Here is a 16595-nt window from a genome sequence, read left to right on the forward strand (position 1 = left end):
AGTTATACTGGCTCTGAGTTGGATTGATGCAGAAGTGAATTAGGACCAAACTCAAGCACTGAGCAGTGTTGAAATCTGATGCATGTAAGTAGCTGGCTCCTAAGAGCAGCGATTTTATTCAGAACTCGAGTGAAGAAACCCTCCAGTTGAACAGTGCATAAACTGCCCAGAGATAGGCCAGGCAAGCAGCGCAAGGAGGAGAGCACCCAACCCTTGCTGACAAATACCAGGAGCACTGAGACATTGTGATTGCATAAGTAGCTCTCCTGCAAATTACCAATTACATGTCCTGCAATGCAGAGACATCAACATCAAACCATGAACACTTACATGTCTCCCTGGGAACATATGCTTTGAAGCAATGATCTAGGAGAGCGGGGCATCCACTTTATAGCCACATCGCACTGATTTCTGCTGGGTCTCTGACACAGTAGCACCTGGAAGAATTTGCTAAAGCAGTTGTGTGCTGTTTTGTTGTGCCTATAGAAACACTATGCAGCTTTGTGGCTTTAAAGTGATAATCCACATCAATGCTGTTCAGACCCATGTGTCCATTCAGTGTTTTCATAAGACTGCAGGGCTGTTCATCAGTATGAGAACTGATTAGTTTTAGTCCTTGCTGGCAATGTCCTTCTTAAGGCTTCCTTTTTGTTTTGTGTCTCTCTGTGCGTTTTGTAGAAGAAAAGATTAATAACTAATTACCCCATGACTGTTTTTTTGGTTGGTGTAGCTGAATACTTCCAGATCTTTAAAGGAATGAAGAATTTCAGTGTTAAAAAAAATATGTATCCTGGTGTCAGTGAGGAACAGAGTTCTGGCATTTCTGATGTTTGCATTGTATGAATAAATACCATTGATCTGCAGAATCGGGTGAGACATTTAGAAAGTATCGTCCAGTTCCTGTTTTCTTCTGGGATCACATAACAGATGTGCTTACTCCTTTTCTCAGAAGTTTTTTATTTGAAGTCTAATCCTTGGCTTTCTTAAAAACTAACAGTAGTGTGATCCAACTGAGAGACTTGCTGGGAAAGGGCTGGAACTGTCCCTCAAGTCAGTGGGGTACCATATAGGCAGTCATGTCAAGTGCAGACCATTAAATGTCAGATCAGTTGTTGTGGTCTGAATGACAAAGGGGATGCCTTGAAGTACAACAAAGGTAAAAAAATAGAAGGAACAAAGTGTTGGATTTTGTAAAAAATTCTAATATAGTTTAAATTCAGTTTTGTTTTTTTTATATACCAACTTAATACTCGAAAATTCAGAACAATTGATGTTCCCTGAATCAGCCTCTGCAGGCAATCCATTTTGCATGTTTGACATTTGAGATGTAAGATGCCTCTAACATGAAGATTTAAACAAGTATTGTTATTTTGACATGCTCTGTCCATCACGTCATTTTCCATTTGCGTTCCTGGAAACACACTGCCCAAAAATGTCCTTATCGTCTGGCAACAAATCGTGGAACAAAGGCTTCCGTTTCAGATGGTTTCTAATGATTTTGATTAAGCATTGAAACAAGCTGGGGGGTTTTCTGTATGCAGAAGATATTACTGATTTTTGAAACAGCAAGGAATATTTCTGGTATCCTGAGCTCTGGCTCTGGCTCATCTTCCCTTACCTGCTGTGATTATGATGGACTGCTCTGTGTTTGATTTCTTGATCAGCAGCCACTAATATTAGAGTCATTAGTCAGCCTCACTCAGCGAAGCGCTGCACAGCTTTCTATTTTATCTTCCTCCAGCAGCAGTGGTGCGTTTCATGGTTGCATATGTTCTCACTTATTGTGTTAATATACCATAGCTTGGTACCGCTAGGTACGTGTACGTACACGCACTGAATCAGCCACTCCAGAAAGCATATGTGCCTCACTCGTGTATAAGATCACATCTGACACGCCCACAGTGAAGTGGTTTTTGCTGCCAGCTTTAGGATGGGATTGTGCATGCCCATCGCATGCAAGTCAGGTCCCACGCTGCTCTGTCATAGTGATGGTGCTGCAGCCACGTTGGGTCTTCGTGGCTCTGGGAAGAGATCCATCTGCGTACATGAACTTAGGAAGGTGCTCATTTGTAAAACCTTTCAGGATAAACCATGCTGTCGTGTGATAATAAAACTGGTGACTGTTTATTGATTGATTGTGGCCATCTTTTCAGTTGCTGGTTCACAGAGGCCTATAACAAAGCAGTTTCTTTTCAATTTGTGCAGTTTCTGAAGAGTATCCTGCCTGTTCAAAAAAATATACTTCCGTGGGACATAACAGAGTTATTCTATATCACTATTGTCCTGCCTTTCCTAGCCAAGCATTCTGGGCTGGTTTTATTTTTTCATAAGTTATAGCTCTCCAAAGTGGTTAACAAGCTTCCCCATCATTAAGCTTTTTTTTTTTTGCCTGTAGCTTCTGAGCGGTAAATCTGTTCTTGACTTCTGTTTTTGCAACCTGACATGACTCTTTCTTGCAGAAGACATGATGTGAGCGGAAAAAAATTGCTTTTGTGGGTGCCACCTATCTGTCAGGCCAGGGGTGAGGTCAGGCTTAGGAACCTGAACCAAAGAAACATTCTGCCAGGAAAGGTGGAAAACTCAAAGATACAATGCATGGTGTGTCCTTTGAATCTCTTTCTCTCATTATCCCTGTATATATATATGTATATGTTTATATATTTTGTTATAGTTATATTTGTGTTTTTATTTATGCATTCGTGCCTAAGTGCTTGTAGGTCAGTTGTCTCAGAAATTGGACTTACTGCATACTTTGAAAACTGCTCCAAATGTGGCTGGATTGCATGTATACTGACCTGAAGGTGGGGGAGGAAGATGTGTAAGGGAGAGGAAGAGTTATATCACATGCAGTGTGTCATTCTAGTGCTCATGCCTTTCTCCTTCAGTTGTTCTTGATGAAGCCCCCAGGTAGAATCCTTCAGCTGTCTGTAAAGGAAGGAGAGCGATGCACCTGCCTGGAGAAAAGGGTACGGGTTCCTGCTGGAGTTTTGCCCACAGAGCCGTGTTCCTGGAAATATCACTAAAACAAAATAGCCTTGACACGGACCTACAGCAAGTGGCTTTCCTTCCTGCCCAGCGTGTCTGTTTCTGGTACCCCATCTCACAGCAGGCACTGCCCTCTTCCATATATTCCTCTTTTCCCTCATCCCCACGTGCGCTGTGCCTGCGGCAGCAGTTGAGGAGGGAAGGGAGGGAAAGGAGGGAGGGAAGGTTTACAACCATTAAGTGCTGTTTTCTCTGCTTCCTCCTTTTCCCAGGGCATTACCCAGAGTAATGTCTCTCTCATATCTCCCTTGTTACAGCCACACCATCAGGTAATTTCCACAAATTGACTATGCTGTATCTTTCTCCAGTGCAGAATCAATACTATTCTATATTGCATTTTAAGGTTTTAACTGCAAAAAAACATTTTGCTGTGTTACACACATTATCCTTTGAGTGCTACTGTTGATTATAATTAATCTTTATACATCCTCAGTTGTATCAAAGAATATTCCACAGATCAATTAAGTTTACCAACACCTTTGTGGTGCTGGTAAAAGATAGCACATCTCTAATTGCTATTTTGTGATAGTTTATTCTAGAAGCATCACAATTTTACTAGGAACTCCATGACTTAAGGAAAAAGGTCCTCTTATATAAAGGAAGTTAAGTTCATATATTTTATTCTGAACCTGTGAAGTGCTAAGGGCATAAGTCTTTTCATTTGCTCCCCCTTGGCTAGTGAGCAGTGCTTAAGATGTGCTAACACAGGTGCTCTGGCTCATAGTACCCACTTCTGATTTTCAAGGGAAGTCTTTGCTGCACTGTACTAGAAGTTGTAAATATATTAGAGTTTTTCAGATACTGGAAAAACCCAGTGATGACAGCAAAGGGAGAGTCTCATGGTTTTTGGGAAGCAAGTTTTTTAAAAGTGTTTGCAATATGTTAATGTAACAGCGTGCTCCAGTGTAAAATCATCCACCTATGTGCTTAAAACACTTTTAGAAGTGAGTCTTAGTCTTTCAAGAAAAGAAATTGTCAGACTTCTATGGGGTATTATGGTATGCGCTTCACAGATGGAGAAACAGAGGCAGAGGGAGGTGACTCACTGAGGGTCAGGTGAATGACAGAGCTGGGAGCAGAGCCGGGGTCCCCCAGCTCACAGCACTGTTACCAGCTCACTGGGCTGTGCAGTCACATTACACTTAGTTTACAGTTGGGTCAATCAAAGCACAGGCAAGCTAAGGGTCTGGGCTTGATGAGAACTGAGTGTTTAAAACTCTGGTTGAACCTGATGGAAGTGCTGAACGTGCAGTATGCAGAAAATTCAGCATTGTGTCATGGACAAGTTCCTCCATCACATCAGGGCCACAGACAGAGACCAGGGCAGAGACATGGGCTTCTCAGTTCACCTTCTGGGGTTGCAGCCACGCTGTTGTCGAGAAAAACAGTGGCTGCAGGCAGCCAAATTCAGGTCAAGAAAGACAAAGAGAACGGCAATTTTTGGCTGGCTCCTCTGAAAAGCTGGATGTGGTTCCTTCTGCCATTGCACTGTTATTTTTACTCATTCCTGAAAATATGGGGTTTTTTTCTGAATAAGCCATGAAGGCTTGAGGAGTCTGTATTTGAATATGTCTAATGAGTAGAAATAAAATCTAGAAGAGAGAAAGGGAGCTGCAAAAGTAGTCCTAAGTGGCGTTCATCTGTGAGTGATGATCATGTAGTTGCATCTAAAATGTATTACACACCCCCATTCAATTAATAAGTTGCTGTTTTAATGGACAGAAATGACAGCTGCAAATCCATCCACCAGAGACAGAGAGATTCCAGCACCTGAGAGCAGTCTGCAAAGCCTAGAATTATCATTCTTTGTTAAGAAAGAAGGAGGAACCTCCTCATGGGAGCATCCTACAGTTGTAGGGGACTGCCTTCAGAGGACTGGGGGAGGGAGGGGGAAGAAAGATTAGAAAGGGGAGCAGTCTAAGCCTAAACTAGCAGCTAAGTTTTGCAAAGCAGTCACACTCTAGTCTTCATCCAGTAAAGTCTGTATTTAGCTTTGAATACATGAAAAGGAATGTGTTTCTCCCCCTGACCTCCTTCCCTGTTTTATCATGGTGAATGCTTAAGAAATACCTAAATATTCCTCTAAAAGCTTATTTCATTTCAGAGCTACCGAATTCCCTTTCCTTGGTCATGTCGTTTTATTTCAGTTTCTGGTCATAATTTATTCCTTGGTAACCTAAATTATAGTTTTCAGGATCTGACAGTGGGATGCATATAGGATATATCTGGTCCTGTGTACAGGAAAGAACTTAGCCTTTTTAGTGAAGTCTGTCTTCAGTCATGACTGTAAGAACTATAAGCAGGAAGATGCATTTTATCCAATATCTTGAATTTATATTTGCCATCCATCCTGCAAAGATCCTGGTATGTAAGTATATGCATCAACAGAAGATAGATGTGTCCAGCCAGGAGTACCCAGGATTATGCATGGTATATACAGAACTCTAAGACTACTTATGACCAGAGATTGATTCAGCAGAAAGTCTTCACAAATAACAACATCAGACAGAGAAGCACTGGAATTTCTTGCATGCCCAAAAAGGGAACTGTGGGATGTGGGAGAGATCCAAGCACTGAGAGTGCTGGTGGTGAACCTGGTGCAATTTTATTGTAGGGTTTATGTCATCTTGCCTCAGTTTCCTCCAGTGTTTTTGAGTGAATGGGTGGGGGTATCTGGCTGAGAGCCCCACTTCAGTCCAAAGTCACCTGTGAAAGCCAGATGTTTGCCTTTGTAAATGCTGTTGAATCTTGTCTCGCCAGCTCATGATCCAGGGTATGCATCTCACTCTGTAAGGATGGAACATAAGAGTTAATCAAGCTGTTTCAACTCCTCTGTCAGAAACAGTGCCGATCAAATGTGTTTCTATCAACAGCTGCCTTTTTCAATTATGCAGAGAAACATGAGACTGATACTGTGCACTGACTGTAGTATAGGCTGGTAATGATCTGAGAGGTTGCAATGGCTTTCAAACTGAGAAAAAGTGCAAGGGAGAGATGCTGAAGCAGTACCAGTAATGTGAGTGCCACAGCAGAGTCTATTACAAATAAGTAATAGCAGCGCCTCTGCAAATGAACATTTTCAAGGGTACCAAATAGTTCCTGCCATCGGATGGACAGTGTTCTGCAATGTCGGGATATGCATTAGGCTTGGCTGCAAGGAATTGTTTTCTCTAACCATACTTTAGATGTTTGTGTGAAGTCGTTTTAACCTCCTACTGTAGGAATGGTGACCTGCTGATGAAAAAAAGGACCTGATGTGATAACACCATTTCAGCAGCCATCTGCTGCTGGTGGTGGAATCCACCAACACATGGGTAAAAAGTGTGTTCATTTTCCCAGCCAGGGCAATTTTTCACATGTGTATGAAATTGCCTTATGAATATGTTTCTCAGATGTCATGGTAAAAGATCTTGTGAATAGCTTTCTGTATGAATTGAAGAAACATGCAGGTATCCAGGACAAGAGAGATTTCATAATGACAGTATAACATTAGTGCATCATAAAGGAGACTTTTTAAAGTAGATTGTAGATCTTTCCCATTATCTCTGTTTCTATAGGGCATTTTCATTGTGTATATATACAAGCTTGGGCCATAGATAGAGCATTCTCTGTTCTATTAGAAAATAGAAAATTGGCATAAACTAGAATTTTCCTGATGTCTTTTTACAACAGCGCTGTTAGGAATGATGTTGTATCTGCCAGGTGGTTCAGAATTGCCTCCCTTTCAATGGAAAAGGGAGCACAGCTCATTCTTCTAGGTCAGCTCCAGAAATGTTCCGTTTCTCAATCAATTTTACGGTTTCCCTGATTCAGCAGTCTGGTCTGTAAAGATCCTACAAAAGTGGGGAGAGGCTGTCCCCAGCGCCTGGGCATTCCCTGTAGATCAGGCTGCAGGATGACTGCCCATGATCTTGCAGTAGGCACTATGCACCCTACAGCTGAATTGCAAGTCAAACTTAAAGCTACAGGCTCTTATTGTTTTTAACCTTAAAGTTAGTCAAGTTTGTGTTTTTAAATTGTGGGCTGTAGTAGCAAAACCTAACTCCTACGTTGAATTTTGAAGAGGCAGGTGTTGTGTCCAGCCTGGAGATGTAGAGGTAGTAAGGAGAAATGAAACTTACAGATGTCACTAGCTTGATTTACATCGGAATAATCTGTGTTCATATGGTAAATGATCTCAAAATTTGTTGTCATGTAGGGCTGCTCAGTGACAGGTTTCAGACTGCTTTGTAAAGGAGAGCAGAGACAGTTTTGCATGTAAAGAAATTGTTACTCAGTGGAGGGAAATGATTTATCTGAACTCACCCTGTTGGTCAGTGGCAGGTCTGAGGGCAAGGTCTCTTCATCTGAAAATTTTCCCTTTTCTAAGAACTGACCTCAGCAAACATAGAAATGTTAAATATGTAACAGTTTCACCAAGGCTGAAATATATCTGCTAGAGTTGACTCCAAGAAGTCCCCGGCCAAACATCATGCCATGATTGATCTATGGCTTTCAACATGCCCTTACTTTTAATATGTGGGTACGGGGAATCCTAATTTCTAAGAAAGCCAATGGGGTTTTGTACATTAATCTTCAAATAAAGTGCTGCCTAGTTCTTGCACAACTCTATACAGTATTGAACTTCAGCTCCAGCACAGAAGTTGTGTCAAATGAATATGAAAACCAAACGAAAACCAGCCTGATGCTTCACTTACATGCATGGGGTACTTGACTTCACATCCTGTGTCTGTCTCACAGGCACCTTGTCTGAGTGTGTCTGGCAGTGTGCTAATTATTTGGGTGTCTCTGGTACCACAAGTTTTGCTGTCCATTGGGGGATGAAGTGCAATGTGATTGCATGCTAATAGATAAATTTAAAATATAAAGGCTAAGGACTGCTTTGTCTGTGTAAAATTTTAATGAAATGGGTTCTGTAGTAGATAATAAATGATTCATTTTTTGCTTTAATGTCTCTGTGCAGGACACCAGCCATGATTGGATGCTCGTTTGTAGTGGACCGAGAGTATTTTGGTGAGATTGGCTTGCTTGACCCTGGTATGGAGGTCTATGGTGGAGAAAACATTGAATTAGGCATGAGGGTGAGTAACAAAGCAGATGCTTTGTGCCATGTCCATTTACAAAGAAAGATGGGGAGCCTGTGGCCCAACAGAGTTGCTGTCTGACTGATAGGCTATTACACTAAAGTAATTGATATTGCAACACTATCTGGAACTGACAGTCCCAGTAAATGAATGTTCCTGGCCTTACTGGCCTTGAGAGAACTGATAAGAGTCAGAAGTATGGTTTATTGGTTCATTCTGTCAATGTCTGAATCCAAAGAGACAGATTTTCTCCTTTCCGTTTCGCTCTGCTTGTGCAAACAGCTACACTAAGCCTTCATGTGCTCACTTCGCCTAGATAATGTTGCGTGCTTGTGACAGAAGACTAAGGCCAGGCTGGTAGAAATCAGTTGTAATGTTCTACATACCCCACATGATGAATGCTGCGTTATTTTGAGACTTTATGGGTCCTCTGTATAGAATAAGAACTGCATGGTAAAGGTTTTTGATCCTATCAGAAAGGTCCGTGCAAAGTCTGGTCAGATGACTTCTGGACAGCATCAGTCTCTCCTGTGTTCCTGGACCCATAGGAGGTTTGATACTTGGGACTGTTTGCCCTTGTTTTCAAGGTGGTGCTTTCCAGCAAGTCCTTCTGAAGTCCAAGGAACCTGCCACTGCTTAGCACTTGAAAATTAGGCCACTTAATGTTGCATGAATACAGTTTCCTCATTATAAAGCTGACTGTTTAATTATTTTCTCCTTACTCTTTATTCCCTGCTTCACAGTAACACATTCCTGGTGCATGTAATGTGCTCATTAAAGTATATATTCTGCTCATTGTGAAACACTGAACATCAGATTAGTCCATCCTTTATCTCCTTTTTTTTCTAAAATGGCTACAAACTCCTTCACACCAGTGGGCTGAGGAAGAAGGTCATTGCAGCAAGAGTTTATTTTCATGTATGGGTGTGTATTTATTATTCCAGCATTGCAAGAGGGATGGGGTTTGTAATGGGACTGTGTGAATACGCTGTTTATACTTTAAGGTTCAGAATCCACATAGGGGACAGAAAAACTGCTGCCACAAATCATCCAATTTTCCTTAAGAGGGTCAGGCTATTACCAGGATTGTGTGAGCTTTCCTTTATCATTGTGCAGGGCTTTGAGCTGTTTGAAACTTTTTCCACATGACTGCTCCCAGAATAGATTGAACGCTCTGGCAAAATTCTGTCGTAGCTGATGAATAAGCCTCCTAAGAAATCTGAAAGCTGTCGCTCTTCCTTAGACGAGAAGACCTTGTGGAGTAAGATTAGGGCTCCTGGTAAACAGAGGCAAAGGTTTTAATAGGATTATGAAATGGCACTTGCTTGAAGAGACAAGGATTTGAAGTGAGCAAGGACAGGTTTTCAGGGGTAGGAAACCTGTAAAAGTCTGCAGAAATCTAGCATCTAGAAATCAGCTCTTATTCTCTGTGTTGCTTGAGGAGGGAGCTGGTTTGGGTTTTTTTTCACCCTATAAAGATTAATTAACCCTGATGTTTGAAAAAGGCTTTATGAAAGTACAGGCATATGACTGAATTTGTTCTGAAGTAAGATGTATGTCCATAGCGTGGATCTGTTATTCTGCGTTTCCAACACGGATCCAGCACAGTAAGTAATATACAGTGTCTGCCTCCTAATTTGCAAGTCCTACGCGTGATCCCCTCCTGCGTGTCTTTCAGAGCTGTCAGAAACCAGCAGTGTGAAAATGCACAGGAACCTTCTCCCTTCCCTCTAAGATATTTATAAAATTACTGTGAATTTACAAAGTTGTCTTTTTTTTTTTAACTCCAGAATCTCAAAGTAAGTTACAAAAAATCCTTCTTTTCCCATGGCCTCGTGCACTGACCCACATGGGGCTATTTGACATATCTTCTACACCTGCACAGAGGCTGCTGTTGCCTGTGTGTGACTCTGCTTGTGTGGAGCAATGAAAGACAGAAAAGGGAAGGAATAAATGAATGAACATGTAAAGAGCAAAAAATAATGTAATACTAAATAATAAAACAGTGAGGAAGTGGTGGCATGCATTTGGCTGAAAACAGTCCCTATTTAAAATAGCTGTGACAATAAGCCTTTAACATTTTTTGCAAACTATTATTATCTTACTGCTAAAAGAAAAGGGATTAGGCTTGGAGTGTCTGAATTAGATTACATTGCAACTAATGAACCCTCATTTAAATTGTTTTAATAAAGTGAAATAGGGAAAGTCAGTGTAACTAATGAGCTGATTTGGAAGGATACTGTTTGATAACCCAGCTAATCCCCCTTAAATCTATTGTTTATTTTACAAAAATCATCATCTTGGGTATTCCACTATGGGCTTTCCTTTTTCTAAATTCTGTAGATGGAAATACTTAACTAATTTTCAGTATTGAGTAAGCAGTGCATAAACTGACTGGGACTACCACTTCTATTGAAAATATTTAGGACTCTGCAGCACTTTTTTTAACTCCTGCTAAGTTTTGTGTGAACGTCTTGTTGATTAGAGCTGCAACATTCTCCTAACGGGTTAGCTTTGCAGTGTAGCCTATGTCTGTTTGCCACGCTGGGGAGATTGTGGTTTAGCTGAGAAAAAGCACCAGCTGTTCTTGGAAATAAAGGGAGATGGACATGATTGCAGGCTTGTGATAGTAAGGAAATAGATGGACACTTACACAATATCAACCTGTATGATATTTTTTCGAAGGTGACAGTTTCACTGTAAGATGGATAAATACAGGACTGAATTCTGGTGCTATTCTCTTTGCGTTCAGCAACCAGCTACTGAAGCTGTTGGAAATTGTCTCTGAGCAGCTAAAAGCTGATTTTGGGTAGGAATTTACAAAATGGAATTGTGGCTGACTCCTATGTGGATGGGGTGCCCTTCAGAAGCACTGGAATCTTGGCTTGTTTGCTGCATTCAGGCAAACACCACACTGCTGCTCTGCCTCATTGGTTCCACATGGATCCAGTGAGCAGTAGATAACCCTGTTCTCATTCCAGCTGTGGTTCAGCTATGCTTTTCCCAAACTGGAAGAAGAGGAAAACAAAAATAATGTTATTTTCTCCTGCAGCAAAGCCATGGATGTGTCTGTCCTGGAAGAAGATCCCCTAAACTCAGGGCAGATGATGTTCATCTTTGCTGCTGCTGAATATCAAATGGTCTCTCTGACCTGTCGTACAGAGAGATGTCCCAATAGTAACAGAAATTCAAGCAGTACTTGAATGTAGATGGGGATCTCTTTAAGCAAGGGCCCCAGATTATGACCCTGTAAGAAATTGCATGGTTTGCAAGCACCATGGAAGTTTCCTTCCTGTGGGAGCCACAGACACAATTAATTGTTTAGAAACGGATCGTATAAACATTAAAAGCCTGTTTTATGATTTGACCTAATACAGGCAGTTTATGATGCATCTTTTTATAGCAATTCATTAATCATTGCACTAAGGATCTCTCTCTTCCTCTTGTGCTCCAGTGATAAGGTGATTGAATTGCTGTTCTTTTTCTTTTGTACCCATCAACTGTAATGGTGAGTGGGAAGAGATCAGGCATTTATTTTAAAGGATGATCTCATAAAAAATAAATTCTGCTTCCACCATTAAGAATACAAACAAATTAAATAAAAATATATTGCGACCCTGACAACTGAAAGCAAACCTTTCTCTCTTTTATGGCCAGCATCAACTGGCCATACTACTTTATTTTCAGTAGCACTGTGATATACCTCAAAGAAGGGAACCTACATCAACAGATGAATTCTTAGATGTGCTAACTCAATGATTAAAATAAATCAAAACACATGCTCGTTTACTCCAAATTAACAAATTACGCAGTTTGAAATGCCTTAAGAAAAGTACAGTTTAAGAGGTACTGCCAAGAAAAATGAGTTAGAGCTGTCCCTACATAGCAGTGTGACAAACTAACTCTATGATGGATTCACATGACAACTTAACTCTCCATCAGAGCTCAGCTGGATGCTTAAAGTTAGTTGTGATCTCAGTTCATGCAGATGTGTCACAAGTAACTTTGGCTGGTTTTGGCCACGGGTAGTCGCGTGGCCCTGTGAACACATAGTTCATCAGGACAGAAAAGAATTGTTGGAAAACGGGCTAAAAATCCAAATAATTTGTTCTCTCTTCTTTTGTGATTTTGTTGCTAATGGTGGCCAAGCTGCCCATCTGAAATCAGGTGTAGGTTACATCTGTAGAAATGCAGCCCCACCTTTGGGCTTTGCAGAACTACCGTATGTACTGTAAAAAAAACATGATGCAGATTCACTGAAATCTCTTTATGAGGAAATAAAAGGACTTTCATACACAAGGAAATCATTATACTTTCCAAACTTATGCTGTATGGCCCAGCTTTACCTTCTGTAAAACCAGATGAACTACAATTTCTCTGAACAGAAATGCAATGTAGGTTGTTGAGTAGTGAAACCCTGACCTGTTTTTATTCCCTTTAGCTGAGGAGATTTAGATTCCTTTGAGCAGTGTTTTAAATGCAGATTCTAGGCAGTTGTGCTGTAATAAAAATGTCATGAGGTTTATTTATAGCAAACTTTAATTCTAAATGCTGTACAATGCTTTTTTACCCTGTGTGATTCATGAGGCCAGGCTCCTGATTTTAAAACTAGGAGGTAAGTAGGAACCATATTCTGGAGATTTTCTCAAAATTTCAGGGGGTTCCCCCACATGCTGTAGTAAAATACAAGTGAAAATTGTACAAAAATACAGGTTAATCAAGATGTCTTACTTCAGTAAATATTCAGTAAAAAAATACTTAGTTTTTATTTTGACTTTTCTCAAGTTGTATTTTTTACTATAAATTAATTCAGTTTCAAATTAAAAGTTTAAAAGATGGTCTTTCACTTTGAAGACATTTAATCGCTTAAATGAGGTTAACAAAAATTCTCAGTTGCTAGTATCCAAAAATGTAGCTCACTCTGTCTTTAAACACGCCTACTCACACTGGAGTGCAATAAATCAGCATTTTCAGCATGAAGTTAAATGCTATTAGCATTTCTGAATAGTTCAGAACTGAACTCTGCATTGCTTAAGCAAAATCATAATAAGTGATGTAATCTATTGTTATTGGAATTTACTCCATCACATACATTCCAAAGATCTCTATGATAAAATTCCACCCCTCACCTTCCAGATAAGCCAGTAAGTAAAGGTGTCCCCTTTGCCATCTGCAGCATTTTTATAGGTACTTCCTAAGGTAAAAGGATGTTAAGCTTGTTAAGTCAAGCATTAAGAAATCAAGAAAGGATTGAATTTGTGATGCCTGGATTACATTAAGTCACAACTCTTCTCCCTCTTCAAAACAGGGATTGGAATAGTCTGCTGGGTGGTGACGTGCATATATGATGAGCCAGGTCCTCTGCCAGTCTGGATGTTAAGCATCTCATCATTCCAGCTGAGTTTCATTGATTCAAACAGGATGAGATTAGGCTTGACATTTGTATAAAGCAATAATGCATTCTGTCTGGAAAAAGAGACAGACCTAGTTGCAAGTGGAGACTCTCATGCAGGCATTAAATCCCAGGCTGCTGAACCCTTGAGTGGCTGAAGTCACCAGAAAGCAGGGCTGCCCTGTTGCCAAAGTGTTCAGCTGCCAGCCCAAGGGGCTCTTCAGGGCAATAATCACATTAAAAGCTTGGGGAAAGCTGTTCACAGCCCTGGTTACTCTGGTACAGGTTCTGTGGTTGTGTGCTCTCAGTAACCAGTGCTTGTGCCTCTGTGCAGTGAACCAAAGAGGTGTCGTGTTGTTAGCAAACAAGAAAACCATGAAAATGGAGATGAAGAGGACAGGCTGGAGGCCAGTGTGACAACCAGAGCCGAGTGCCAGGTTTCAAATGTCTGACATAAACCACATTTCAAACTGAAGGGTTTTCTGTGTAAAGGGTCTTCTCACACAAGAAAGAGAGGAATGTGAAAACAGTGTCAAGCCAAGCCAAACAGCTAAAAGACCCTTGGCCTCTTCATCCAAGTTGGAGTACTTGGGTTTTTCTCCTACCTGATCATTTATATAGTCTTAATTGCATGCCAGATGGGATACCTGATCTTCATTCTGGAGAGCGAATCCAGCTCCCTGCCTGTCTGCAATTCCTTTGAATCGCAGTGTGCCTTTTTTTTTCATTTCTTTTTCTTTTTTTATTAAATTGAAGATAACTGTAACCTTGAATGGAAAACAATATTTTCATCAGAACATAGTGCAATAGTGTTCTAGCATGAAATTGCCAGCAAACTACAGGACTAGAGCTTGTGAATACCGTTAAAAACACTCTCTAAAGTAGGAGCATTGGTAATAGCTCAGAAAAGAGCATCTGGCCATTTGGCTTCGATATCTCATCATGCTCCATCAAGTGTAACATTTTACGTTACAAACTCTTCCATGTACTGGGACATTATAAAAGCACAAGGCTGGAAATTTCAGAAAGAGATCAACAGTAAAAGAATGTAGGGGAAAAATTGCTTCCCTGGTCTTTGTTGCTTTCTTCTCAACCACTTTCCTGCAGGTTTAATCTAAATCTTACACAGGTTCCTCCGCAATGGCAAGTGGGAACTAAACGAAAGAGGAAAAATGCAGAGGAGTGTGCTAATTGTGTTGAGGTGGAAATAGATCTCACTTGCCTAGTGATGAGACTGAACCAAAAGTTTAGAGATGAGCTACAGCTTGTCAGAAACTTTCTCATATGACATATTTTCTATTGCAAAATAACAACTCATCCAGTACACTGAATGTTCTGTAGAACTCTAAATTTTGATGCTGATTACTGAAAGCCTGGCTTGGGATGTTGCGCACCAGAGGTGCCCAGCTGTCAGTCCTCAGCCGGGTGCCCAGTACACCTGGCAAAAGGTTCCTTTGAGTTGTTTGGAACAATTTTGAGTCTTCCTGAACTCTTAAAACCCACATTTCAGTGCTGTTGAAAACATTGTCTTTCCACTCAACAAATTATATGTATTTCAGGATTCTAGTTGATCCCAGAGCAAGGAGATGCCCATCTGCTAACTGATCTTTTAATTGGTTCCCCAGGTGGTGCTGGGGATGCGAGGTTTAATTTGACCCTCCATGAAGCAGAGGGCCCTTAGGACAGTAGGATTTCTTTCAGCCTGAGATTCTGCAGTTGGAGTAAGGCCTTGGTTTGGGCTAGTGTCCTGTGTGGAGGTCCCTGACCCAGATCAGCAGCCCAGGTAAGTCCTGGGGAGGCAGACAGGGGGTTTGAGACTTGCAGCCCAAACCACTTTCCTTTGATGCAGCCAGGGCTCCTGTGTGTGATTGTGTTGCTGGAAGGGTTTTCCCTGAGGACCATCCTCCAGGCAAACCATCTCGCTAGGGAAAAAGTACTTCAACCCTAGAAGTGAGCTGTCAGATTTATGGGTCCTTCCATCTTGAGCACAGTGCCTGGAGGTAGGATTGTAGGCATTGAAATGTATAACTTGTCCTCTGTTGCTGAGGTGTTACTCTGGTAGGAAAATTCAAGTCACCATTATTTATGATGTTAAACAGAGGCAAATAAATCCTTACCACTCACGAGTGGAAGCATTCTTGTCACGTGAGCATGAGGAAAATGGAGCTGATGTTTGATGAGATGTGGGTTTGGAGGAAGGAAATGTTGTAGGTTTTAGGTTTGTTTGATGGTGGTTTAATTCTGACTAGAGAACTTCAGGAGGTAATATGGCCTCTTTTTACTGTATTTTTTGCAGCCTGCTAAAGAAACGTCTAACTCGCTAATAATTATCCTTTTAATAGCTTTGTCTAAATAAAGCAAAACATGTTGAGCTGACCTGTGTGACAGATACCACTGAGCTGAGGAGCAGGGAAGGAATAATGCGTGTACCTGTGTCATCAAGTAAAACTTCACTCCTCTGTGCCAAAAACTTGTATCATTATTTGCATTGTGTGTAATACAGAGGAAAAAAGCAGCTTAACACTGTGCGTGAAAGAAACAAACTTTGTTGAAGGCAGCAGCAGATTAGTTACCAATGAGAAATTGTTAGAGCGAGTCTTGTATAAATTTAATTTTAATGGCCTGCATAGTGTGATGGGAATATTCACAACAAAGGAACCCCTGGACAAAGTGCCTACATTGTACAGCAGGTCAAGCACTTGGCTTGGGGGATGGTGGCCAATGATAATATTCATTGCATAGTGGGAAAAACAGTAGAGGGAAGGGTAAAGCTCTCATCTCGAGGGTGGCAGAAAATGTCTTCTGAAAAGGGCGCAGGTGGGCTCTTGTGACTTGCTCTGCAGTTAACATTTCAGAAAGTTGCTATTGGCTGGGTACGTTGCAGGAAGGTGGCAGAAAGAGACTGTTGACTCACCCAAGAGCTCACAGCAAGGTGAGACCCAGCATAGAGGGACCGGAGAAAGGCACAAAGTGGGAAAATGGATCATTGTTCAGCTGAGCACAGTCAGAAGACGCACAGGTGTGAATGCTTGTGGGCACAACCGCAGTCCTTGGCACAGACTCGATGAGCAGTT

The 16595-nt window shown here is 41.2% G+C and overlaps 1 protein-coding gene across 2 annotated transcripts in view; it reads left to right on the plus strand.

The window, feature by feature from the left end:
• Positions 1–16595, plus strand: part of GALNT9 (polypeptide N-acetylgalactosaminyltransferase 9) — a 147716-nt gene that overhangs the window by 69592 nt on the left and 61529 nt on the right. For both annotated transcript variants that reach the window (XM_069870769.1, XM_069870770.1), the window contains exon 6: positions 8009–8126. In XM_069870769.1, the coding sequence (XP_069726870.1) occupies positions 8009–8126 (118 nt within the window). The remainder of the gene's footprint in view (positions 1–8008; positions 8127–16595) is intronic.

The sequence above is a fragment of the Phaenicophaeus curvirostris genome, chromosome 17 (genome assembly GCF_032191515.1).
Source record: "Phaenicophaeus curvirostris isolate KB17595 chromosome 17, BPBGC_Pcur_1.0, whole genome shotgun sequence".
Lineage (NCBI taxonomy): Eukaryota > Metazoa > Chordata > Aves > Cuculiformes > Cuculidae > Phaenicophaeus > Phaenicophaeus curvirostris.